Here is a 27213-nt window from a genome sequence, read left to right on the forward strand (position 1 = left end):
TCCACTGGCCTGGTTGATCAAGAATCCCTAGAAGGGACCCTGGGCCTGCTGAACCTTGCTTACAAAGTTTTGTGCTTGGGTTTCAGTTATACAATGATTGAGTACCCATCCCTCCATCAGCGCCCATTCTCCACCACCAATGATCCCAGTATTCCTACCAACGCCCCCTCCCCTTGGACGAACCTTGCTTTGGAGCACCCTTGCCCAAGAAAACATCAAAAGAAGCAAAAGTAAAACAGTTCTCTGTACACTACTAATTATGTAGAAAACCAAGAGCAAACGGCACCAATCTCTCTGGTTGCTTCCCTCCTTCTTGGTTCAGGGAGGAGGTGGGATGGTCCCCTGTTTTAGTTCCCTGCACTCTCTTCCCAATGCTCCCCTGTGCCCTGCAGATACATCTGTGAGTGGCTGGCTTAAGCGGAGTGCTATTTTCCTAGGTTAGGTAAGTGCTTACATCACAGCTAGAGGTGCTCGGTGAGGGCCCCACTGCCTGTCCCGTGACCGCCGGCAGGACATAGCCTCCTGGAGATTCCAGAGAACAGTAGGGAGCAGAGAAATTGCTCTTGTGTTGGGATGACTTGACCTCCAGGGGCCGAATTAGGGAAAATGATGAGGAGACAAGAAAGGTGTGATCAGAAGGGGGTCAGGGGAGGGAACTGGTCTGTGTTCCAGAGGGTACACATCCTCCCTGACCAGAAGAGTGAATCACTTTCTGCTTTGCTGCTTTTCCCCTCAGAATCATGTACTCCTGCATGGGCAGGTGATGGATATTCCGAAAAGGAGGAAGCGGATACTGGGGTGGGGCAGGAGATGGATCCCTACTCGTTCCGAGGATGGGACAGTGGGGAAGGGAAGGGAGAGATTCCAAGAGAGGCAGCAGTGATAAGCTTGGGGTAAAGGCAGAAGTGATGTCATGAGCTTGGGGAGTTCATTCCATTGTCTTTTGGTGAGTAGAAACAGTTTAAAAATATGAGGAACATGTGAACCCCTTTTTGATGACCTGTGGGGGAGAGCTCAGGACTTTTTCACTTTCAGGGTTCTCTGTGCTCCCCAAAGAGACTGACTGGAAGGGCCCCTGGGCTTGCCTTGACTGGGAAAGCCGTCTCAGTGGTGACTGGGGAAGCACAAAGCTGTTTAGAACGTGTTTCTGTCATGCTGGGCATTTGTGTGACTACTGGGCTGTTGTGGTCACTACCATGAAATCAATGAGGATGTGTGTGGCCCGCCCTCCTCCCTGGCCTCATATGGCCCCATAGCAGTGCAGTCTTTACACATGATAGAAATGCCCCCAATGGTACTGCTGTTTAACGCTTATATTTACTGAGATAATGATTTTTTATAATTGAATCATCAGGAGATAAAAACATTACAAAATTGTTCATGATTGAGTTGCAATGATACAGTGTTGCAACACCCATCCCTTCACCAACATAATTTTCCAGCACCAGGGTCCCCAGGTTCCCTTCCACCCCTTCAAGCCACCTTCCCCACCTCCCACAGACCCCAGCCTGCCTCTATGGCAGGCACTGAGATAAAGTTGTTTTACAGTAGGACAAATGTTTATGTTGAAGGGGCACAATGTCACCACACACACACCACAGACATAGATAAGTGGCAATATTCAGAACTCTTGGGCCTTTGGACCCATTTGGTTCACTCCCATGTCACTTCAGTCACCTCAGAGATTGTTGTCATTGGATATTGTCTATTCCCTTGCCTTATTTCTTTATATGCCACCTGGGAGGATGACCACCCTCCCAACCACCCACCCACCCACACACACACACACACACACACACACACCAAGTCTGTCTTTATTCTTCTCATTTACTTTGCTTGGGATGATGGCACTGTGGTTCCGCTCATGCTGAAACAAGAAGCAAGCCATCATCTGCCCTCATCGCTGAGGATTTCATGGTTTATCTAGACCACATCCCTGTGCCTCATCTCTCACAGGCACTTGGGTGTGGAAGCTGTTTCCGGTTGAGATGCTTTTCCTGTCATCTGTTTGAGAGGTTCCTGATCCAAGATACACCGTTTGCTCCTAGAAACCAGCAGGAGAATGGCTGTGTTGGGTTCCAGGTGGAACAACACTGACTCCTGGGGTCACGGGGGGCCACGGCAGCACCTGTGACCCACAAGCTGCGTCCTGGGGCACAGACTGCAGTGAGCACTCACATGAGAGCATGCGCAGGCCCTGGGGCTCTTGCAGGTGCCACTTAGAGACACTGAAGTCACACTGTGCATCTCAAAGGTGCCGAGACTCATGTAAGCCCCAATTTGCTCTGCATCTGGTTCTCTGCCTCCAGGGCAGGAGAGTTCAGCCCTGAGTCCCGTTTCCACCCACTGAGCCTTGCATGGGCTAAGGCTGCCCATCATCCTGATGGGTGGGAAGACCTTGGTCTCTCCGAGCCCGGAGTGGAAATAGGCCTTTTAAAAAGCACCACTTACGGTCAGGCATAGACGTTAAAAAAAATAGTAAGAGGTTTTGACTTTTATTTCACTTTGATTATAATTATTGTGGTTTCTAGTATACTAAACCTTTAACATTCTGTATTGATTTATCATAGGTTTACAGTATTATGCAATTTTAGAAGCCCAGTCCGTGAGACTGATACTCTGCTATGTCAACACCACTGATACACTATCTACAACGTTAGCCGAGGCACCTTAGGGTACATTTCAAAAGTAAACATTTTATTTCAGTTTCTAGTTAATTTCCTGTCAGTCTTCAGTCATACACAGGAGATAATGCTCAAAAGTTGGTCTCTTCATTTTGAAACTGTTTAATAAAAATGGAAGTCACTGCTGCACTTTCACTCTGACTTGCTGATTATAATTTGTCTGATTTTTTTTAAATTGCAGACTAGGTGACCCAGAGAGGTAGAGCAGGGAGTGAGATACACCTTGTATATGGCTAAGGCTGCCGGTGACCCAGGTACCATATAGAGTCCTTTGAATACCTACCACCAGGGGTCATCCTTCAGCACAGAGCCAGGTATAGCCCCTGAGTACAACAGTGGGGTTCAAATCCCCTCCTGCCTCCTCAAATCCCCAAACTGAGTTAAATCTTGGTCAACTGTTTATTTCTTTCAAATTCACTTTTGTAAGAAAACCAGCAGGAAGGTGGAGAAGGCCATAGGAACCATGGGCTAAAGAGAAAGATAACAGTTAACCCTTTGTGCCCCTGCTTCACAAATTGCAGGGATCTATAAGGCTAGAACTTCTTGGCATCTCATACACTTACTATTGGTGTGATGGTGTACCCAACTGCTCTGTGCCCTGCACAGGAGCGCTCTTCTGGGAAACATTCATTTCCTGGTGTCTCCCACGGGCTAACTGGGAAGGGATTTTTCCATTTCTCTTGATGATTGGCAGTAAGGATTTCCCATCAGCATGAGACCTGTGGAGTATATACAGAGTAACTAAGTGAAGATATTAATATTAAAACCCTAGGCCATGATTCATGTTTACTTTCATGTTTGCTCCATTATTTGGGGGGCAGGGTATACATAACAGGGATACTGCGATGATCTCAGAAGTGCTCGCTCTATTCTTTTGTCCTTGATCTCATTCCGAACACGTGTCTCCTCACACACAGGTATTTGAGTGGCTATACTTCCTTCATTCAACTGAATTTAACTGGAGAATCCACAACTGTGTGGAAATTAATCAATACACTTATGAACAACCAACCAGCTAAAGGAAAACTCTGAAGGTAAAAGGAGAAAGTAGCTTGGCATGAAAGAAGATGAAAACACACAACCCAACATCCAGCTGGAGCAGCAGCAGCAGGTGGTCCTGTTGAGCACAGAGACAGAGACTTTGGGACTGGGACCTCCTACAGTGGACAGGATGCTTGCCTAGCATGCGCCAGACCCGGTTTTCGATTCCTGATACCACATGGTACCCTGAGCATTGCCTTCTGCAGTCCTGGAGGTCCCTGAACACTGCTGGAGTGACTCCGGTATCCTGAGCAGTGTCATATCTTCAGGCCCTGCTCTGGACCACTGGCCTGCTAGGCCAAGAATCATGGGTGGGGTCTCCAGACTTCCTGAGTACCACTTGAGAGTCCCCCCAACACCACCCAGAGAGACATTGAACAATCTAACATTATAGCTCTAGAGTCTAGACAAGGGAAACCAATCAAGTCTAAAGAAGCAAATAAATGAAATCACAGAGTCAGAGTGGATATGAATGAAGTAGAGTCTAGAGAAGATTTTGAGATGTGTAATTCCCTCCTTACTGAGTGAAGGTTCCTGGCCTTGGTCCCTGCTCATCTGAGCCACTTCCCTACCTCTCTGTTAAAGGTGGTACTAGGACTTACTGTCTCATCCAGAAAATTTCAAGACTGGAACCATCATGATGCCAGGGCAGTAAGCCAACTGGGCACATGCTACCTTGCCCTTACAGAAGAGGTCACTGTGAACGGGGCTTTGGTTTTTCTGTCTACCCTGTCAGAATATTCCATTCTAGAGGCATGGAAGCCTCTTTCTTAAGCCCCAGGTGTCTCCCAAGTGGGCTTGCAAAGGGTTTCCTCCTTCCCTCCAATGTCCAACATAAACATTCCTATAAAATGTGAGTTGGATCATTCTTTTGCTGCTTTCCTTGATTTCTATCTTCTCTGGTGAAATGTAAGTGATCTGAGTCATTGTTATCTGATATATAATGGTAAACTATTGGTAGGAAAAAGAAAACACAGTTTTTTTGGCATATGATCTCAGAACATGCAAGATTACATTAACGTACATGACCACGTCCATTAGAAGTGATTATGGCTGTCTCTAAATAGCAATATGATGTTGCACTGTTCACAATAGCCAAAATATGGAAAAAAAACCCTGAGTGCCCGAGAACAGATGACTGGTTAAAGAAACTTTGGTACATCTACACAATAGAGTACTATGCAGCTGTTAGAAAAGATGAAGTCATGAAATTTACATACAAGTTGTACTACATGGAAAGTATCATGCTAAGTGAAATGAGTCAGAAAAAGAGGGACAGACATAGAAAGAATGCATTCATCTGGGGAATATAAAGTAACAAAATAGTAGACTAACACCCAAGAGTAGTCGAGATTAGTATCAGGAATTTTACTCCATGGCTTGGAGGCCAGCCACACATGTTAGGAGAAAAGGCAGCTCAGATAGAGAAGGGAGCACCAAGTAAAGGGTGTTGGGAGGATCCTCCCAGGATGGGAGATGCATGCTGAAAGTAGACTATAGACTGAACATGATTGCCACTCAATGTCTCTTTTGCAAACCACAGCACCCAATAGGAGAGAGAGAACAGAGGGGAATGCCCTGCCACAGAGGCAGGGTGGGATTGGGGGGTTGGGAGGGTGGGAGGGATATTGGGACCCGTGGTGTGGAGAATGGGCATTGGTGGAGGAATGGGTACTCGATCATTGTATAACTGAAACCCAAGCACAAAAATTTGTAAGTCTACAACTATACCTCGTGGTGTTTCACTAATAAAAATTTTAAAAAGTATATATAAAAAATAAATAGGAATATGAGCATGAGTATGTGAGAAATACTCAAACCTCATCCCCAATTCTATACTGGGGGTAGCCATTTAGGGAAACAAAACCGCTTTCCTCTGACAAGAACAAAGATAAGAACAGGGCCACTGACATGAGCCCCGATTTCCTTTTACATTTACTTTCAGTGGTGACCCTTTCATCTTAGTTAGTCCCCCTGTAGACATGTCCCTACATTCAAAAAGTTTAAAATCACCTTTAGGGCCTATGAGTCCTTTTCTCTGTTTCAGGTGACTTTGTGTTTCTTTGTTCTGATCCAATTGAGCCGATTTAAGTCTTTAACTCTCAAAGGCAAATTTCTTTTATCAGAAATTAGATTTGGGGATATCCACAAAGTACTTCATTGTCTGTTTTTGAAACCGCAAACCTGGTCTGTCCAAAGGCCAGCAGGAGACAAAGTCCGTCTCAAAAGTTTAAGCTATCTCAGCCTTGGTATTTACTCCCTATAAAATGAACCACAGTCTGCTTTAGGGAGAAAAGAGTTGATCTGCTCTAGGCAGAAGACTAATTGCTCTGCTCTGTGATCAGTCCCAGGGTCTGGCTATGCAGGGGATGGGGATTGGGATTCTAGTTGAAACCTGTAAGCACGGCTCCTGTAAACACCTGGCTCATCTGTGGTGTTCCACCAGCCTGGGTAAAAGAGAAGGGAACAACAGGAGACCCAGGTAGACTTCTCAGCTCCAGGCCCACTCTTCAAGCTTACTGGGCCAAAATGGAGGCATAGGGGCCACAAGCCACGGGAACGTGTCAGTTTTATAGCAAAGCTATCTTCTTCCTCTTAGACAGTGTCAGATTCTGGCAGAGCAATTTCACCAAAGTAAAATTAAGCGTGGAAAACCACAGCATTCATGTGGTTCATAGACGTCATGGCATTGAATTGGATATCACTGTATCTGAAACACATCTTTACAGTTCACATTTGTTTAAATACTCCTCATTGGGGAAAGGTGGACTAAGTCAATAAAATTGATCAGAAGCTCAGGGGATAAGGTTGTTGTAAAATCAAAATTTTACGATGCTTATTTGTCTGGATCTCTGACCTGTTGTAGTCAGCCCATGACAATATAACCCAACTGAAAAATTCATGGGCATGGTTAAAGGCCCAGGACATTTTCACTTGAACCACAAGAAGGATCTGTAAGCTCCTGTGGAATGATGTGATTGCTTCTTGGCATGAGAGTGGTTGAGGCACAGATTCTTAGAAGTAGATACATACTTAGGAAGGTCTTTGTGGACCAGAAGTTTCTAATAAACTAATAAATGGCAAAAAATTCTGGGGAACATAAAGTAACAAAATAGGAGACCAACACCCAAGAATAGCCGAGATAAGTACCAGGAGGTTTATTCCATGGCTTGGAGGCCAGCTGCACACTCTAGGGGTAAAGGCAGCTCAGATAGAGAAGGGAGCACCAAGTAAAGGGTGTTGGAGGATCCTCCCAGGATGGGAGATGCATGCTGAAAGTAGACTATAGACTGAACATGATTGCCACTCAATGCCTCTTTTGCAGACCACAACACCCAAAAGGAGAGAGAGAACAAAAGGGGATGCCCTGCCACTGAGGCAGGGTGGGATGGGGGGATGGGGGGTGGGAGGGATATTGGGACCCGTGGTGTGGAGAATGGGCATTGGTGGAGGGATGGGTACTCGATCATTGTATAACTAACTGAAACCCAAGCACAAAAATTTGTAAGTCTGCAACTGTACCTCATGGTGTTTCTCTAATAAAAATTAAACAAAACAAAACAAACAAACAAAAACCAAATGGTAAAAATTCCTTATGGGAAATGTGGAAAGGGAGTCAGATTCAAGCTCCCCAGACTCCCGGTCTGGTACTAGTATTCTCCGCCTCCTATTTCAGCAGGATGGAGACTGCTGAAGCAAATTCCCTGTCAGGAGGGTATAGTTTCTTCCTTCTACTACCAGAACTCTGAATTCTCTGATGGGCTTACTGAGATCCATCTCTATCAGGTAACTGTCAAGGGGGAGACTGGCTGCTTTGCGCATTCACAAATGTTTGTGTAGATGACACTGGCTCCTTATCTGAGCTGTGTGCAGAATCCCTGCTGTTTGGGAAAAAAGAAGAGTGAGTGGGTCACTAACTACCTTGGAAAAACAGTAGTTCTTCCATTTAGGTTCAAGCTCCTCACTTTTTAAAATCAGTGATTATTTAGTGAAATAGGAGACATAGATCGTGTCTTTTTTTTTCTTTTTTCTGGGCCAGGGGTTGGACCACCCGCAGCAAAGCCTGGAGGTTATTTCTGGCTCAGCTGCTTGAGAATCACTCCCAGTGGTTCTGGAATTGAACCTGGGAGTCCCACATGCAAAGTATGCACATAGTCCTTTGAGCCATCTCTCTAACTATGTAATTTGTGTTTTGAGGTTAATTATAAGGTTGATTCCTTTTCTTTTTCCAATAATGAAGAAAGCAAAAATGAGGTCTTGACGAGGAATACTTACACTCAAGAAAAATAATGTTTTTCAAATGTTCTTATCAAACTAGCAAGCTGACTCTTAGACCAAGTGCCAGGGCAAAAACACTGGGTGCCAAACAGGCTCAGCTCTGCTGAGAGGGTCAGCTGACAGGATAAGGTATGCTCAAGAAACAGCAATTGCCATTGAAATAACAATGAACAGAAAACCTCTGAGCCTTCTTAACTGAAACTGTTTCAGACCTCCAGTCATCATCACTTTGCATATTTGGAAAGAGGCGGACATCAATACAATCAGTATAATAATAAAGCACTTCTTGAGAGATGCCCCCGTATTTAAGCAACTGATGTGATAGTATTCCTTCCTGGTGTCTAATTTCATTCAATTAAAATAATGTAGCATCTAGACAAATTGCACAGTATCTTTAACATCTCCTGAGTAGAAATTACATGTTTACCAGGAATTAATACCACTGTTTGTTGAATTTGGCCAATAAATTTTCTTGACAGCTCAGATGTCTCCAGGGTTCTCTCTCAGCTCGGCTCGTACCATTGTCTTGTCTGCTGGGAATCTGGGTGCTGCAGCCCTGTCTCACACTGCCTCCTGGCTCTGGGGTGGGCGCCTCCCATCTCAGTGAGACATTCTTCTGAAGTTTAGGAAAATTCAATGGATGCTAAAGGTCTGGTGACGCAGGTGGGTGCAACCGAGGGCCTCTAGGATAACATTGGTTTGTGTTTTCTGCCTTGCCGTGGGGAGCTTAGGTTTATTGGGTTACTCCCATCACAGTGCTCCCATTCCTCTGTGTATATTTGTAACTTCTTTCTTTGTGCTCTGTTAACTTGAAAATATTGTTTTTCTCTTCTCCTGAAGTCCTTTGCATAGTTAATTCAGAGCAATGTCCTTTTTGTATGGACACAAGGAGACAGTAAATGCTATGTTTTTGTAACGTGGAGTTTATTGACACTCAGTGATATTTTCCTCTGTTCTCTTGACCTAAGCCTCAGCTGCCCTTACTTCCTAGCACCCCCAGAGGCAGGGTTCAGATTGGATGGACCTGGGCAAGCGGTGAGCTATGTGCTACCCTGGCATCGAGACAGGCCTGGCCAAAGTGCCTAATGCTTAACTATAAGTTAAGAGCGTGGTCATGGACAAATGCTGTCATGATCCAAAAAGTTATAACTAGATTCGGACCCTGCTAGAGTTAGCAATGATTGATCTGGCCTGAGCACTGTAGTCTGAGTTTGTGGCAAGATATTCCCAGGAGAGCTGCCCTACAAGCCTCAGTGTATTTCTTAGTGTGCCCATATAAAAATAACTAATATTAAGATATTGATTGAGGGCCAGAGTGATAGCACAGCGGGTAGGGTGTTTGCCTTGCACGCGGCCGACCTGGGTTCAATCCCCGGCATCCCATATGGTCCCCCAAGCACCACCAGGAGTAATTCCTGAGTACAGAGCCAGGAATAACCCCTGAGCATTGCTGGGTGTGACCCAAAAAGTAAAAAAAAAAAAACAACAAACAAAAGATATTGATTGAGTTATTGGACTGAGGAAAGGAGAAAAACACCTTAAGAGGTATTGTTCCCCATCTCCCCAAGCCCTCACCCCCCCAACCCTCTATCCCCACCCCTGCCCTTGAGCCTCAAGGGCAGTCAGGAAGGGCTTTTGGGCTTTCTTATGTTGATTTTGCTACCTGACTGGGTATTGTTGGCCCAGAGTGCTGGGGGTGGAGAGACCTGAGAGTTGGAGAGAGGGAAGGGAACAGGGCCGGCCACAAGATGAAGTGCAGAGAGACTAGCAAGGGGGACAGAGCAGAGAGAGAAGGATGTAGAAGAAGAATGAGGAGCAGGCACATGGAGAGAAAGAGAGCCCAGGCTGCAAGATGGAGCGTGGAGAGATGAGCAGGAGAGTCACGAGGAGACAGGAATGAGGAACCATGTGAGACTAGAATGAAAGGTTCAGAGAGACTGAAACAGACTCATGGGGAGAATGGAATAAACAGCATCTGACCACCAACTGGCTTGGCCCTCTTTTCCTCTTTTGTCTGCCCCATGGCCCTGGCCAACCCGGCTGGGGGAGCGGCCAGGGCCCACTGAACGCAGGCAGTGAGAGGGAGAGCCGCTGGGGCTCTTCCCTGGCTACCCTGGGAGTTCATAGTGGTGTAATCGAGGACCCTTCCCCTGGAGGGAATGCAGCCCTAGACACTGGGCAGAGCCTGGCCTGGTGAGCCCTAGTCCCTTGCTTTATCATTTATGAGGAGTTGTTACTCCAAGACCCACAGCGATCATGACACTTTGCTTCCAAAAGGCTCCTTCGGTTCCTTATTTCTATTTTTATCATCATTGTTTCCCTATCATATTCTCCCTTCTCCTCTCTTTTCCCCTGTGCTCTGGGGACATGACATGAAGAGTCAACCACACTGGGGCCAGGATCTTCCAGGGGGTCATCTTCTCACACCCTTCTCCACCCTGAACACCACCTCATACTCCCGGTGATAATAGAGCAGAATTGCTTCCCCAGGAAGCTTCAGCAGGCCCAGCTCTCAGGTCTCAGGTCTCAGGTCTCAGGGCACAGTTGCTGCCACCCCGTTTTCAGTCTTGGAGCTCTCATTTCAAACTGTCACTGTCACTGTCCTCCCATAGTTCATCAATTTGCTCGAGCGAGCCCAGTAACGTCTCCATTGTGACACTTGTTACTGTGTTTGGCATATCGAATACATCACGGGGAGCCTGCCAGGCTTTGCCATGCGGGCAAGTTACTCTTGGTAGCTTTACGGGATCTCCAAGACGGGCAGAGGAATTGAACCTGGGTCGGCCAGGTTGGCCTCGAGCAAGGCAAATGCCCTATCTGCTGTGCTATTGCTCATTTCAAAACTCTCTGAAAACTCAGTTTCATTTCAAAACATTGGACTCATTCAGCGAATTGTGCATTTGATTTTATGCACATGTCTCCACATTGATCTCCTGCACTGGCTTTGCCTGGAGGTTGTACAGGGACCCAATCTCATGAGCCTGGATCTAGGAGGGCAGGCCAACCACTCTGATTAGTAGAATTTAGTAATTTTGGAAAATGGTCATGATCTCTTAGTATTTATTTCTTAAATGGAAGAAACATTGTGTTATAACAGTATGTAGATTTCAGGTTGTATCACTAAAAATCAATATGCCTATACTCCAAACTAAGTTTACACGGAAAATCCATAATATCTAGTTGTTTATGGGTCATTAGAGCCATACCCCAAATATACTATTAACAAAAGTCAAATGTCAGAGTTTTCAGGAGGCTCTTTGGAAAGTTTCCCTGGATAAACATTTAGTGCGTACTTAGAATCTGCCTCATTGAAGGAGGGTGTTGTGGGTTTCCTTGGAGTGAAATTTGCACCAGGGTTATGTGGTCAAAATCTACATTCCAGGACTTGTGTCTAACATGCACAGAGGGATAAAGCCTCATAGTATCCCTTTGCATAATCTGTTAATTAGTCAATCAGGGCTCTCGTGGCTTCAGTAATTAAGCAGCTATGCAGGAGGGAAGAGTCCTAAAGGAGTCTGTGGATGGTTCTGGTCCTTTGTCAATCAACACACATCTGTTTCCCAAGCAGCACCGTTATTCATGCAAATCTCTTTTCATCTTGCTGAGCAGGGTGTGCTCAGGAGAGGACCCTTCCATCACAGCTCCCAACCCTGAGACTGGTCAGGCTCCCAGCATGTGACAATGGGACTGCTGTGGTCCCTGAGAACCTGGGAGGGTTGTGGTCATTCATGAGCACCAAGTACCCCTTCCCACAAGCCCTGGGTCTGCCTCCCTACTTCAGGCAAATGACTCTTGATCAAGGAAGAAGGGGCTGATGGGGCAGGAACAGGCAAACAACTAACTAATTTCCTTAGCTTTGCCTCAGAACTCTCTCTTTTGCCTGCATCCAGTCTTTAACTGTAAAATAGGGTCAAGGTCACGGAGGACAGGATTGCTCGGTGAGAAGCTGTCCAATCACATGCTCTATCAGCTCTGGATTAATAGATATAGATTTATATTATATATTTTAATTACTTGATTAATTAATTTTATTTTTTAATTAATTAATTTTTTAAAAAATAGTGAGACATCATGAGGTACAGTTGCAGACTTACACATTTTTGTGCTTGGGTTTCAATTATACAATGATCAAACACCCATCCCTCCACCAGTGCGCATTTCCCACCACCACGGATCCCAGTATCCCTCCCACCCCCCAGCCCCACCCCACCCTGCCTCTGTGGCAGGGCATTTCCCTCTCACTCCTTTTGAGTGCCATGGTCTGCAAAAGAGGCATTGAGTGGCAATCATGTTTGGTCGATAGTCTACTTTCAGCATGCTTCTCCCCTCCTGGGCGGATCCTCCCAACACCCTTTATTTGGTGTTCCCTTCTCTTTCTGAGCTGCCTTTTCCCCTAGCATGTGTGGCTGGCCTCCGGGTCATTGAGTAAAATTCCTGGTACTAATCTCTGCCATTCTTGGGTGTTAGTTTCCTATTTTGTTACTTTATGTTCCCCAGATGAATGCAATCTTTCTATGTCTATCCCTTTCTTTCTGAGTCATTTCGCTTAACATGATACTTTCCATGTAGTACCACTTGTATGTAAATTTCTTTTTTTTTAAATTTTTTTTATTAGTGAAACACCATGAGGTACAGTTGTAGATTTACAATTTTTTGTGCTTGGGTTTGATTATACAATGATCAGATACCCATCCCTCCACCAGTGCCCATTTTCCACCACCATGGATAATATCCCCCCACCCCCATCCCCCCATCCCCCCCCTGCCTCTGTGGCAGGGCAATCCCCTGTGTTCTCTCTCTCCTTTTGGGTGTTGTGGTCTGCAAAAGAGGCATTGAGTGGCAAACATGTTCAGTCCATAGTCTACTTTCGACATGCATCTCCCCTCCTGGGAGGATCCTCCAAACACCCTTTATTTGGTGTTCCCTTCTCTATCTGAGCTGCCCTTTCCTCTAGAATGCCCGACTGGCCACTAAGCTATGGAGTAATCCTCCTGGTGCTAATCTCAGCTATTCTTGGGTATTAATCTCATATTTTGTTACTTTATATCCCCCAGATGAATGCAGTCTTTCTATGTCTATCCCTCTCTTTCTGACTCATTTCGCTTAGCATGATACTTTCCATATTGTACCACTTGTATGTAAATTTCATGACTTCGTCTTTTCTAACAGCTACATAGTACTCCATTGTGTAAATGTACCAAAGTTTCTTTAACCAGTCATCTGTTCTCGGGCACTCAGGTTTTTTCCAGATTCCGGCTATTGTAAAGAGTGCTGCAATAAACAGACAATTGCAGATGTCACTTCGGCTACACTTTTTTGCCTCTCTGGGATATATTCCCAGGAGTGGTATTGCTGGATCAAATGGGAGCTCAATTTCCAGTTTTTTGAGAATCATCCATACTGTTTTCCAAAAGGGCTGAACCAGTTCGCATTCCCACCAACAGTGAAGGAGTGTCCCTTTCTTACCACATCCGCGCCAGCACCAGTTGCTTTTGTTCTTGTGGATATGGGCCAGTCTCTGTGGTGTGAAGTGATATCTCATTGTGGTTTTGATCTGCAACTCCCTGATGATTAATGATGTGGAACATTTTCTCATGTGTCTTTTAGCCATTCCGATTTCTTCTTTGTCAAAGTTTCTATTCATTTCATCTCCCCATTAATTAATTTTAATTGTTTTAATGGATCACTGTGAGATAGTTACAGACTTACAAACTTTTGTGCTTATGTTTTAGTAATACAATGATTGAGTACCCATCCTTCCACCAGTGCCCATTCTCCACCACCAATATTCCCAGTATCCCTCCCATCCCCAACCCCACCCCCACCTCTGTGGCAGGCAGATTCCCATTTACTCTCTCTCTCTTTCCTTTAGGGTGTTGTGTCTGCAATGCAGGTATTAAGTGGCCATCATGTTCTGTTCATAGTCTACTTTCAGCACACATCTCCCATTTCGAGTGGGTCCTTCAAGCATCCTTTACTTGGTGGTCCTTTCTCTATCTGAGCTGCATTTTCCCCCCCGCATGTGCGGCCGGCTTCCAAGCCGCGGAGCAATCCTCCTGGTCCTTATCTCTACTATCCTTGGGTGTTAGTCTCCCATTTTGTTGCTTTATATTCCACATAGGTTTATATTATAGATACAGATTTCTTCAGCGAAGATATTCCACCCCCCTAAAGTATATTCTCATATTCTCTTTCTTCCACAGCCCTCACTGAGACAGATAATAGGGGAGGTTTGATATTGAAATAGCTCTTTCAGAGGGATTCACTGTAAGTATCAGGAACACAGAGACACTCAGACATCCTAACGTTTTATTCCTCACGGAGCCATTAGTGTTTTCCTCTGTGTTTGGCCTAACTCAGGCTCAGCAAACAAATGCCATTTATCTATTCCTCCACACTTTATGGTTTGACCTAAGTTTTTCTTGGCAACCTCCCTATGTCTCGCCACATTTTCCCATTCAGAAAGTGGGATACAAAAAGAAAAGAGAGCTATGGGGAAGAAATGTAGGGCACAAAACTGGCATTTAATAATCATTTCCAGTACACTGGGGTCTCTGGGCTGTGTGTTCCTTTGCTTCTTCCCTCTCTGCTCTTAGGGTACCTGAGTCAAATCAGTTTTATAGGTAGTACAAAATATATGGCTTTACCTTCAGGGACAATGTTCCTTATTTTGGGAGATAACAGTTACATGAAATAAGCAAAAAGAAAAAAAATCATAGAAGAAAAGTTCTCAAAAAGACTTACACCAAACATGCCAAATATTCAAATGTAGCAACACAAGCCACAATGATAAGAAGGTGGAAGCAACGCAAGTGTCTATCAATAGATACACGGATAAACAAAACATGGTAGAGACTTACAAAAGGATATTACACAGCCTTGAAGGGGAAGGTTTCTGGCAAAGCCTACCTTACCCTGTGGATATTATACACATGAAAGAAATCCGAGAGTATCGTGCCCACACGGCAGAGCCTGGCAAGCTACCCATGACGTACTCGATATGCCAAACACAGTAACAACAAGTCTCATGATGGAGACGTTACTGGGCTCGCTCAAGCAAATTGATGAACAACGGGAGGACCGTGACCGTGACCGAGAAAGAAATCACTTGCAGAAGGAAAATACTGATTGATTCCATTCATATGAGATTTCTCGGAGAGACAGCTTCATAGAGACAGAAAGTTTGGCTGATGGGTGCCAGGAATGGAGAAGAGATTTAGGAGAAGAGGGTGGTACTTTTTAAGTAGATATTTCTTCGGTTTGGGAAGTTAAGAAAGTTCTGGAGACAGATGGTGGGGAACATTTCCCAACATTTTGGGTGCCACTTTGTGTGCTTGTAAAATGGTTAAGCTGGTGAACTTTTTTGTCACATATGTTTAGCCACCAGTTCCTTTCAGATTTTCCACCAAATCCATTTTTTGAATTATTACCATCACAGGCATTTGGTGCTGGGGTAGAACTGGGGGCACACTCAGCTCTTCTGGGGCTCATTCCTGGCTCTGTACTCAGGAATTACTCCTAAAAATGGGCTGGAGCAATAGCATAGCGGTAGGGCGTTTGCCTTGCACGCAGCCAACATGGCCGACACGAGTTTGATTCCTCCGCCCCTCTCGGAGAGCCCGGCAAGCTACCGAGAGTATCTCGCCCGCACGGCAGAGCCTGGCAAGCTACCCGTGACGTACTGATATGCCAAACACAGTAACAACAAAGTCTCCAATGGAGACATTACTGGGCCAGCTTGAGCAAATCGATGAACAACGGGAGGACAGTGACAGTGATGTTTAGCCGCCATTGGAGAAGGGGAAAAGGATGCTTAGTAAATGCGGAAGTGAAATTTCTCTTCTCTGTCAGGAATGGATGACGCAGCCCTGGGGACAATATGTCTATTGTTGGATGGAGGAGTCTTGGGGGATCTGGAGGATCCTCCGTGGCCTTAGGCCTGCAGGGAGCAGTGGGGTGAACTAAAGTTCAACTTTGCACTTTGAGAAACATCCAGCCCACAGGATGTCTGTTTGTCTCCACAGGGGAGTGGGTGGTAGGTAGATGCCGGCCCCTTTCATTGTTTTCAGAACCCTAAATCTTGTCAGTGGTTGGGCAAGACATATATCCTCCCTGCATGGCCCACCAACACCCTTCTGCTCCTAAATCAAGAGTGAAAGAATGTGTACTGAACCCTGGTTGTGTGCAAAGGCACCCCACATTCATCCTGACAGAAGCCTGGGAGGCAGGTACAATTGTCCCTTTACAAAGGGACCCAGGTGCTCAGAAGTGCTGAGTGCTTGTTTGAGTTCACAGGTTCTTGTAGATGAGGGCTGGGGGAGTTTTAACCCCAGAGGGATATTCTAGTGGGTTTTAGTTCCATCTGCAAAGTAAAGACATCTTCGGGGATTCAATAAACTTCTTGGTTTAGGTAATAGACCTAAAATTTCTGTGCAGCACAGTTGGGAGAAAGAAGTGTACCCCCTGTTGGGGTATTTAATGAGATTCTATATCACATAATTCAATGCCTCAGTTTTTGTCACCTCCCCATGTGTGAATGATGGAAACAGCAGCCAAGGTCATATTATTAAAGCGGGTTTGATTGGACTATTTCCAAGACACAATCTAATACTGAGATATTGGGTACTTTCAAAAACATGTCCCAAGATGCAATGACAACCACACTTAACAGCACAGCACCATCGACCTTGATCTTTGTAGGACTGTGTGTTCTCAGAAAAAAGTAATTTGACAAACAGGGAAATATAAACAATCTTTTCAGAAAGAAAAACACAAGGGATGTTCCCTCATTAGAGGGTCAAAGCAGTTTTACTTTTTTCAATTCTCTTTTTCTCGGATTGTGATATTATGAAACAAATACTTTTTCTTTTTTTGCAAGGAATGACTAATAACATTTTCACGGTCTTCAACAATTTCAAAATAGAGTCCCTCTGTACAATTCTTCAGATTTCTCAAGATGAGAGGGACATGGTGGTGAGCTTTTGGCATGAGGTCAGGGTGCTTCTCATAAGAGGGCATGACAAGAAAGTGTGTAACTGGCCTTCTCTGGACCAGGTAATAGAGGTCATTCTGGGGATCCAGTTCAGGTCAGCAGGGAGTTGGGTTAAGGATTTGGCAAGATCAGGATTGCAGGAAGGAAGAGCAACTGTTCTGTTGTTCATTTACATTTCCAGGGCCCAGAAATGGGGCTTGCCTTGAATGTATAAGAATCTGGGTTTGATTCCTAGCATTAGGGCATTTGCCTTGTGTGCAGCCAGCCCGGCCATGCAGGGTTCGATTCCTTGGCCCCTCTCAGAGAGCCTGGCAAGCTACCGAGAGTATCTCGCCCGCACGGCAAAGCCTGGCAAGCTACCCGTGACGTATTCGATATGGCAAACACAGTAACAACAAGTCTCAAAATGGAGACGTTACTGGGTCCGCTAGAGCAAACTGATGAACAACGGGAGGACAGTGTTTGTTTTTTGTTTTGCTGTTCCTCCACCCCCACCCCAAACCAAACCAAATAGGAGTTTCCCAGGCTTAGCTCATCCTCAGACTGGTGGTCTTACAGGAGCCCATGAGGGGAGGTGTGTTGCGTCTGTATGGGGTACTGGTGGCAGCAGGCCCTGTCATATACAAAACAGAACTGAAAACCAGGGGTGTCCCTTCTCATGGAGCATGTGTCTTTCCCTGGGGCCTGTCCTTTCCACAGCCATCACTGGACGTGTCCTGCCACACACAAGTGTCCAGGGGCCCTGTGGAAGCAGCAGGTTGGCAGAAACCCAGGGTTTCTCATCACTGTGTGCTCAGGTGGAAAAGAGTAGTGGGAACTGAAGATTTGCAGCTTCCCACGGCACCCTGAGGTCTGGAAAGTGCCTCTATAGGGGGCCATCAGGTGAGACCAGAGGAAGGAGCCCACGGGCTCTCAGAGTGATAAACAGTGCCCTGCAGACCATCACCCTGCAGATCCACAAAGGAGGGACTCTCTTCCAGGTGCCACTGTCAGCGGCCAGAGTCCCCAACTCCCTCAAAACCACACAGTTCCTGGGCACGGGGATGCTGGCTTCATGGGGACGAGGTTGGAAGTGAAGTGCCTTGACTCCCAGGCTCTGTCCATTGTGGTCCAAAGAGGGGGCAGGCACCAGCTTTAACCCCAGGCTTTCAATCCTCACTGGGACATAGGATCCCTGGCACATAACACAGCATCCTTGGATGCTCTGGGACCTCAGAGCCACCCCAAGGGTGCCAGGGGTACTGTGGTGCAGCATCTTCCCCAAATAATGTACCCTCAGAACTTTGGAATGGAATGTTTTTTGGAAATAGGAGCAGTTGGGGCATAGTTCTGAGGACACAGATCGACCTCTGGGCTGGGGCTCTGGGTCAAAGGGTCGGCAAGGTGGCCTGGGCAGGGTTCTGAGTGAGGATGGTCACAGACCATGCTCACCCCCCAACCAAGATCGTTGTCCTCACTGAATGCCTGCCTAATAGCATAGTCCTGGAAGCTTCCAGCAACGAGGATGATCTGGAAGTAGCTCAGATGGGCAGATTCCAGCTCAAACTGTTCATTCCACTGCTTATGGAGAATGTAAAGTGATCAGCCAAAGTGATTTTAAATACAAAGATATGTATATCATTGGGTGTGTGTGGGGGAGGGGGATGCGGGAGGGATTGCTGGTTCTCTGTTAGCAGAAGGACATTTCTGAGACTGGTTGATTCTGCAGAAACAACCAAGGCAGTGACCATTGGCCAAGAGTCTTCCTCTTCCTGTCCCCTACCTTTGTGTCTCTCTGCTGTCCCCTCTGCATCTCCTCCCACTGCAAGGCCAGCAGGGCAGCTGGGCTGGCTGGAACTGTACTCAAGCAGAATCACAAAGTTGATGCAGTAGAAGCTCAGGGGTTCTTCAGGGGACAGGGAGTCATGAGGCAAGGGAATGATGGTCCAACAGCTGAGGTCAGAGAAGGTGATCTGACCCCAGAGGTGACCTGACAGGCCAGTGGGGTCAGTCATGGAGCCTTCATGTGTGGTTGACAATAGGGAAAGGGATCCCCAGGGCAGGCACAGAACTACATTCTCTTTGTTTCTGCCAGGAAGAAGTGGGGTTGGCTGCAGGCAACTTCTCTCTCCTGGCTGGGAGTGATTTCTCTAAGAGACACAGCTATGACACCCTGCAGGACCACAGGGTCCTCTGAAGGCCTTTTGCACTGCCTCTGCCCGGAGACAACTATTCCTCCCAGGCCTTACTTCCTCCAGTTTCCCAATGCAGAGAAGACTGTTTTTCACTGGCCTCTGTGTTCCTGAGTGTGACATGTGCCCTGAGAGGTCTGTGCTAGAGAAGGACCAGAGCTCAGAAAGAAGCCACTGGCACCTGCCAGAGAAGCCCCTGCTAGTAAGTGCAGGGTTTTCTCACAAGGACATGGGGTGGGGGTGAGGGGGGGGATGGCAGGAAGTCACGTGCCCCGAGGCTCGGCTCTGGGCACCACACAAGCAACAGTGGCTTTTCAGCCTTAGAAGAGAGAAACTGCTTGGCCCATTACAGCAAAGGACAGACTGGATTGGCAATGAGCCGCCAGCCCCCTCCCTCCTTAGGTCAGACAGTGCTGAGGATTAGAAGTGCTGAAGGGAGGGAAAGGCACAGGAGCAGATTCTGGCACGAGAGCAATATCCCCATCCTACAACTCCATCATTGAGTGGAGGTGACAGGAAAGACAGTGACCCAGTTTTTGACAGAACTGCTGGAGGCAAACAGATCTGTCCTCATTAGAATGGCCTACTCACCCCCACCTCAAGCCCCTCCCTGACCTCCTGCTGGGAGAGAGGTATCCTAAATGCTGCCTGTCTTCAGGGGCAGGGCCAGGGGCTTTCTATAGGCACTAGTAGCAGAGGCATCCACAGGGGGATTCTGCAGGTTTTGTTTGTTCTTGAGTATCGGACTGTGCATAAGGGCCCCCGTGACTCCCTAAGAAGCATCAGGATACTGGGACTGGAGTGATAGCACAGCTGGTAGGGCTTTTGCCTTGCATGTGGCTGACCCGGGTTCGATTCTCAGCATCCCATATGGTCCCCTGAGCACTGCCAGCAACAATTCCTGAGTGCAGAGCCAGGAGTAACCACTGTGAACTGCTGGGTGTGACCCAAAAAAAGCACTAGGATGCTTTTATGGAGAAAGCAGTGACATCATTTGGATTCATTGTTGTAAATCATGTTCCACGCCATCCTGATGCAAGGTTCAGGAAAGAATGTGCATAATTTCAAGGAGACAGGTTTGATCTCCAAGCCTCTGCTGTGTTCTTGCTGGCGTGGTCTTTAGACATGGGTCACCCAGGGGGCTCACATATCTGTCTTCCTTGCCTTGGGCACTTGACTCCAGGTAGCAGAACTGGAGAGGTTCCGCTTGACCAGAGTCCAGGGTCATGTTTGTCTTGGCCTAAATCTCTGATCTCAGCCCCAAATGTTATGTAAGAACGGGGGAAGAAAGATGGAAGAAACTCCAGATTTCTCATCTCAGGGCTGGTTGAAGCCAAAGGAAGTGAAAGAAGAGCAGAAAGCAGCAGTTCCTGTGGGAAACTGATCAAGTGTTTCTAGTGAATTCCTTGAAGATAGATGCAAATTATCTATCTTCCCCCCAAGTTATAATGCATATTTCTGGCAGTAAAACACTATAAAATACAATTGCTGATAGCAAAAATTCTGTGTGTGTGTGTGTGTGTGTGTGTGTGTGTGTGTGTGTGTTGGGGCGGGGGGAACAGAAAATGGCCTTTAGAGATGAATTTTAAGCAACTACAAAACCATGAATGATCTGAAAAGGAGTTCCCATGGCCAGCCTGGACCCTAGTCCATTTTGAAAGGTGGAGAATTCAGCAGGAACCTTTGTTCCTGATCAGACTGAATGCAGACCACAGAAACTCAAAGTCCCTGACAATACCATAACAACAGATTCTTATCTGTATGGAAAGCCTCAAGACCAGGCAGTTTGGAAAAGTCTTATAAAATCAGCTCTGCAAAAGCAACCCCAACAACCCTTTATTTAAAGATCTCCTCACACTCCTGCGTGCCCAGCGTCTTCACTTCACTGACACTTGACATACATCCTCTTCCCACCATATTTCCTAAATGAAACTAGTTACTGCACTACTTATAAAATCCTTCTCATGAGAAAAGATAATGAAAACTAGCTAGAGAGTGGAGCTGAATGTTCTTTTTTCTTACAAAGAATGTAACCTGGCCTCAGCCCGAGAAGCATGTCTTCTAAAACCTCAGGTGTGTGGGACCTGCTGCGGTGAGACTGAGGGGTTTTATTGCCTCTGCTGACTCTGCATCCCTGGCACCATTATCAGTGCATTGTTGGCAAACAGGAGGGTGTTAACTCCTTATCGTGGCCACCTCCGCCTGCTCAGTGAGTCCCCACAGCTGGTCTTCTCGGGCACAGACTTTACCAATGGCAGATCAAGAACAACTGGAGGTAGCAGGAACACCAGGCAAGGAATTAAGAGCTACGGCAAGGAATCAAAACAAATCAAAGGAATAAAAAGCATGCATTTTAATAGGATTCATTGGTTTCTAATAAATCAATAGGTGACATTTGGATGAAATCGAAGCGGAATGTGTTGACCTAAGAAATGTAACCTTGCGGAGACAAGACTGCTCAGGAAGGTTCAATGCAAGTGGAGGCTGAGGGAGGCTGAGTTCCTCCCTTCTCCACCCCTGCCCCCCGCCCCCCTCCCCCCGCCTCCAGCCAGCCCACACAGGGTGAATTTTCCCACACAGAGTGATTCTCTGGATGCAGCAGCTGGGTGGTCTCCAATTTAGCCCAATGATTATTTTATCTATCCTGATTCACATCAGGTTCCACAGATGCAGTCTCATGAAACCACCATCTCCCTTCTCTGTTTGTCTATCTGTCTGTCTGTCTGTCTGTTTCTCTCTCTCTCTCTCTTCTCTCTCTCTCTCTCTCTCTCTCTCTCTCTCTCTTACACACACACACACACACAGCAGATACTACTGACTCTTTTTTCCCAACTGCTATAGACCAGAGATTCCAGCAATCTCCTCCTTGGGAGTGAGTTGTTGAAACAGTTCACAGAATTTAGGAAAATGCTCAGGGTTGACAAGCTTATTAAAGAGTCTGATAAAGGATGCAGATGAGCAGACAGCTGAAAAGACATATAGGGCCAGACATGGAAGGGTCCCTTGTCAGGGCCCTTTGTGTCCTGTTTGTTGGGGTGCATCACTGTCCCCTCCAAGAGCTCGGATTTTATGGAAGCTTATTCCCAAAGGTATAAGCAATTATTAACTCCATTTACAACCATTCTTCCCAGTCTGAAGAGTCAGGGTGGGATTAAAATTCCAAGCTGCTCATTGATACTGGCCATTCTGGTGATTGATTCTCTCTGGGAGACACCAGCTGGGCGGAATTTAGTGTCCATGTTGTGGACATTAGGACAAGAGATGTCCCTACTACCTGACATATTACAAAGGTTTCATGATCACCAATCAGGAATTGTGGGCAGAGACTGAATTTTGTATTTCTTTTTATATCACGCTCACCTTGGCCAATATTAGTTGTCAAAATGGATATAGACAAAGGAACTGATCAATAAATCATCTTAAGTGTAAAAAATTGCATAGCAAAAGTTTTATCTTGGTGACTATAGCTTCAATGAAATAAATGCTGTAAAAATGTGTCTATTTTAGCAACATAAGGAAAATATATGCCTATCAAAAAGTTTATTTAAATGGTACTGACTGTTTTGGTTAAAAATCATCAAGTTTTAGTGAGAAAGGATCACTCTGGACAAGAAATCAGTGCTAAAATTAGGGAAAGGGACATACATAATAACATTTAAATACCTGTACTGCAAACCATAATACCCAGAAGGAGAGAGAGAGAGATACAGAGAGAGAAACAGAGAGACAGAGAGACAGGGAGACAGGGAGACAGAGAGAAAAGTGCCTCCCATAAAGGCAAGCTAGTGGGAAGGGCTGGCAGGAGAGAAACTGGGGACACTGGTGGTGGGAATGTACACTGGAGAAGGGACAGGTGTTGGAACATTGTATGACTGAAAACTAATCGTGAACAACTTTGTAACTGTGTTTCTCATGGCAATTCAATATAAAAAAGAAAACACATCAATTTTGATATGTTTATGATTAAAATGTGAGGGCTATCAATCCCTCAAGGTATACTGCCTCAGACCTCAGACCCAGAAGAATAGTTAGGCAGAAAATGGAGAGTGGAGAGACCCAGTTCTCTTTCTTGAGCTGGAACTTGTTGCTTATTAAACATTTACATGCGAAGGAATTGTGCTAGGTTTCTCTCTGATTCTATTTCTTTCTTTTTCTGTGTCTTTCTTCCTCTTTTAATTTTTTGTTTTTGTCTCTCTTCTCTGCCTCTGTTCTGTCTCTCCCTATACAGTTTTGTAACATATAACTCTCTGTTCCTCTATCTCTCCACATATAGAGAATCATAGTCTTTCTCTGTGTACATGGATCTACGCTGCATGTAGATGTCAGTATAGAAGGAAGACTGATGAGTCAGTCAGATCGATACATCCCATCTATCCTCACCTCATGTCCCAAAGGAGGAATTATCAGCTTATTGAGGGTGAGTAAGTCGCCCTCAGCTGGTCGATGGCACAGTGGGTGTCCAGAAGATGTTTCTGGAGTGAGTAATGAGAATGCAGCTATGGGCGCCTTTGACTGGGGTTCTGAGAAGCAGTAGTTTGGGGGAAACTCTCTTTGACATCAGCTTCCCAGCTAGTTCCCAGTTTAAGCCGGGTACCCTCAGTAGATGTATAAGTAGGGTGACTCCCCATGTGGTCTCTGTTTCCCTCTGAACCTTCATCTCTCCCTTCTCGGCCTGTTTTGCAGCCAGTTCATGCTGTTCACGCTGTTTCACACTGTTTCACATTGTTCAGGAAACTGAGGCCATGGGTGCCCACCAATGTTCTGCTTGGTTACCAGATTCCAGAGTCTAAAATCAAGTATCTAAATACCTGCCCCTGCCCCACATTCATACATTTTCCTGGAAAGGTATTCATTTCATCATTGGTTATCAATCTTAAAGAAAACAGCTATTTCCCCGTGTGAGGGGGCCGGAGGCATATTATTCTTCATAATGATAAGGTGATAGATGTTTAATAGAGATGTTTACAAATACAAAATTGCATAGGGAAACCAAATTACAATAATACCAGTTTATCTCAATGTGAACATTTAGTAGCTACAATTACAGAAGCCAGCTCATTTGAGGCTGTTTGCATGTGGCCTATTTCATTTTTATTGCTTGGGCTTAGTTGTTTCATGGTTAGCTGAGGGTTTTAATTATTGGTAATGACTATGCTTTTAAGATCAAATGCTTCTTCAAACATAGAAACAGCTCCTTCCCTTGCCCCCCATCTAAAATGAGAGAAACCGTTTAAATGCTGGCTGAAACAGTCTCGTCTAAACAGTAAACTGGGAGTGCCTGGATGTGAAGGTAGGTGTTAAATGTCAATGATCAGTTAAAAATAACAGCTCCTGAAGATGCAATCATGCCTGTTGGTCTGTGTTGAGGCTAAGTTTGCAGTGAGGAAGGAGAGCCCAGGGGCCAAGAATATGCCCTTCAGAGACATGCTCTTCTCCTTGACATGTGGCAAAGTCCTATCCAACCTGAGCACGACCAGCTAAACATGAACATGGCCACAATTTTTTCTCATGGCTCTAGAACTACAGTGCTGAAGTAGCTCAAGGCGACAGAAGCATAGTCTCTCCTGGTTCTGGAGCAGAAGTCTGAGACCAGGGGCCAGCAAACTGCCTCCTCCCAGGATCTCTTCAGGGTCCACAGTCTGTTCCTTCAAAGACAGAGAATCTGTCCCAGGCTTTTCCCCAGCTTTACATGCTTGCATGTAATTCTTGAGAACATCCTTGACTTGACTTGCTACAGTATCACCCAACCTCTGCTTCATCTTCAGTTTTCTCAGGTATGTGTCTTTTTCAGAATTTCACCTCTTTTCAGTTTTTTTTTTTTGGGGGGGGACATTTTTGCCTTTGGGTCATATCCAGGAATACTCAGGGATTACTCCAGGCTCTGCACTCATGGATCACTCCTGGTGGGTTTTGGGGACCATATGGGGTGCTGGAGATTGAACCTAGGTCAGTTGTTTGCAAGACAAGCACCCAACCCACTGTACTATTGCTCTGACCCAGAGAATTTTACTCTTTTTTTTTTTTAATGAGCAATAGCACAGTGGTAGGGCGTTTGCCTTGCACGCAGCCAACATGGCCGACTCGAGTTCGATTCCTCCACCTCTCTCGAAGGAGGCGAGAGCCCGGCAAACTATCGAGAGTACCTCGCCCGCACAGCAGAGCCTGGCAAGCTACCCGTGATGTATTCGATATGCCAAACACAGTAACAACAAAAGTCTCCAACAGAGATGTTACTGGGCCTGCTTGAGCAAATCAATGAACAACGGGAGGACAGTGACAGTGACAGTGAGTTCTATGGGATTAGGATATATTCTCCTTATCCAATCCAAAGTAAGAATACCTGCAAAGACCTTATTTTCAAATATGGTCACACTCTGAGATCTTGGGGCTCAGAATTCAACACACAAATTGCAGAGCAGGGTGGGAATACAACTCAACCCATAGTGAGTGTCTGCCTCATAAATCCATAGGAAGAGTAGATGAGCTGTAGCATTCCTTCACTTGGAATCTGAAACCTCCCTTCAAAGCTGATCCTATAAGTCCTCTGTTCAAAGGCACTGATCATACTACTATCTGAGCTATTTCACACGAGGCCTGCTCTCTAGAAAGTGTGTCACTGAGACTTCATTGATGTACAGGTATAAGACAAGGTGTCCGATAAACAAGTCTGTGTGGGACAAGAGGGTCTCAGAGACCAGGTTTCATCAGTGTCTCCCCAGGTAGACATGGTTACAGGGTCAGGGTCTTTGACTTCCAGCTTCTCAGAAAACAGGTGGCTACAGGTGATTTCAGATGAGAACCTTGGAACCAGCAATAATCTCATAAGGATGAGCTCTTCTGACCTTTAAGATTCGGGGTCATGATGTTTCAAAATCCCATTCCTGTAGACATGCAGAAACAAACAGGGAGAGAAGTGCTTCTCAGGGCAAGAGGTAGGCATTGCATACTGCACCTACAAGGAAGGTGCTAGAATTCTGATTGCACCTCTGAGAAGATGAGGCCACCCATTGTTGAGGGTGTTGCAGGAGGCCAGCTCCTGGCTCCATGAAGAGGAGTTATGGATCTTAGGTTAGTGCTGCAGCTGAACACAGATGGGAGAAGAGTGACTTTGGCCTGGATTTTCTGTGGGTGTCAATGGGGGTGCTTACTCTGGGGCCATTTGACTAAAGGGACCTCTGCTATTTTTTCTCAATACTTTCTATTTAAAACAAACGAGTGTATTGTATATGAAGCAACAATAAATTGGAGTCTTTTACTTTATTTTATCCATTAATAAATTGGATTATTTTATTTTATTTTTATGTTATTTGGTGGCTATACCCCAGGTACTGAACCTGAGCCTTCAGCACGCATAGCAGGCAGTTTGGTTCTTCAAGCCAATAGAGTTGAATTATTTAATTAATTAATTAATTAATTATGCTTTTTGAGTCACACCTGACAATGCTCAAGGGTTACTCCTGGCTTTGCACTCACGAATCACTCCTGGTGGTGCTCAGGGGACCATATAGGATGCTGGGAATCGAACCCAGGTCAGCCACGTGCGAGGCAAATGCCCTACCCGCTGTGCTATTGCTCCAGCCCCAGAGTTGAATTATTTGGCAGAGGGTGCGCTGAGGTCAGACTTAGTGGTTCTTAGGGCTTATTTCTAGCTCTGTGCTGAGGGATCACTCTTGTCAATGCTTGAGGGAATAGACTCAGTGCTGAGATTCTAATCAGGTTTGACTATACGCAAGCACCTTAATCCGTGCATTCTATCTTTGATCCTAGAGTTGGATCTTTAAGATCCATTGAGAAGCATCATCTTGGGAGAGGATTGGAGACCAAGTTCAAGTAGTGATCTCCTTACACCCTTACACACACACACACACACACACACACACACACACACACACAATGGCAGCCCTACCATACTTCCCTACCCTGACAATACCTTCAGGCTCAGAAATTCTCAGATGTACACTCAAAAGCTTTCCAGGGTGTTGCCACTTTTAACTTAAAAGTTCAACTTCCATGCCACCATTTTACTCGTCATCTGCCCTTGAGGGGC

The 27213-nt window shown here is 45.8% G+C and overlaps 1 protein-coding gene across 1 annotated transcript in view; it reads right to left on the reverse strand.

Annotated features, from left to right (window-relative positions):
* The window catches only part of TPO (thyroid peroxidase), a 102002-nt gene that overhangs the window by 1955 nt on the left and 72834 nt on the right, over positions 1–27213 (reverse strand). The window contains exons 15-16 of the mRNA XM_056126439.1: positions 3267–3403; positions 455–522 (exon numbers count right to left, since the gene is read on the reverse strand). Of these exons, the coding sequence (XP_055982414.1) occupies positions 455–522; positions 3267–3403 (205 nt within the window). The remainder of the gene's footprint in view (positions 1–454; positions 523–3266; positions 3404–27213) is intronic.

This window comes from Sorex fumeus, unplaced genomic scaffold, assembly GCF_029834395.1.
Source record: "Sorex fumeus unplaced genomic scaffold, SorFum_2.1 ptg000006l, whole genome shotgun sequence".
Lineage (NCBI taxonomy): Eukaryota > Metazoa > Chordata > Mammalia > Eulipotyphla > Soricidae > Sorex > Sorex fumeus.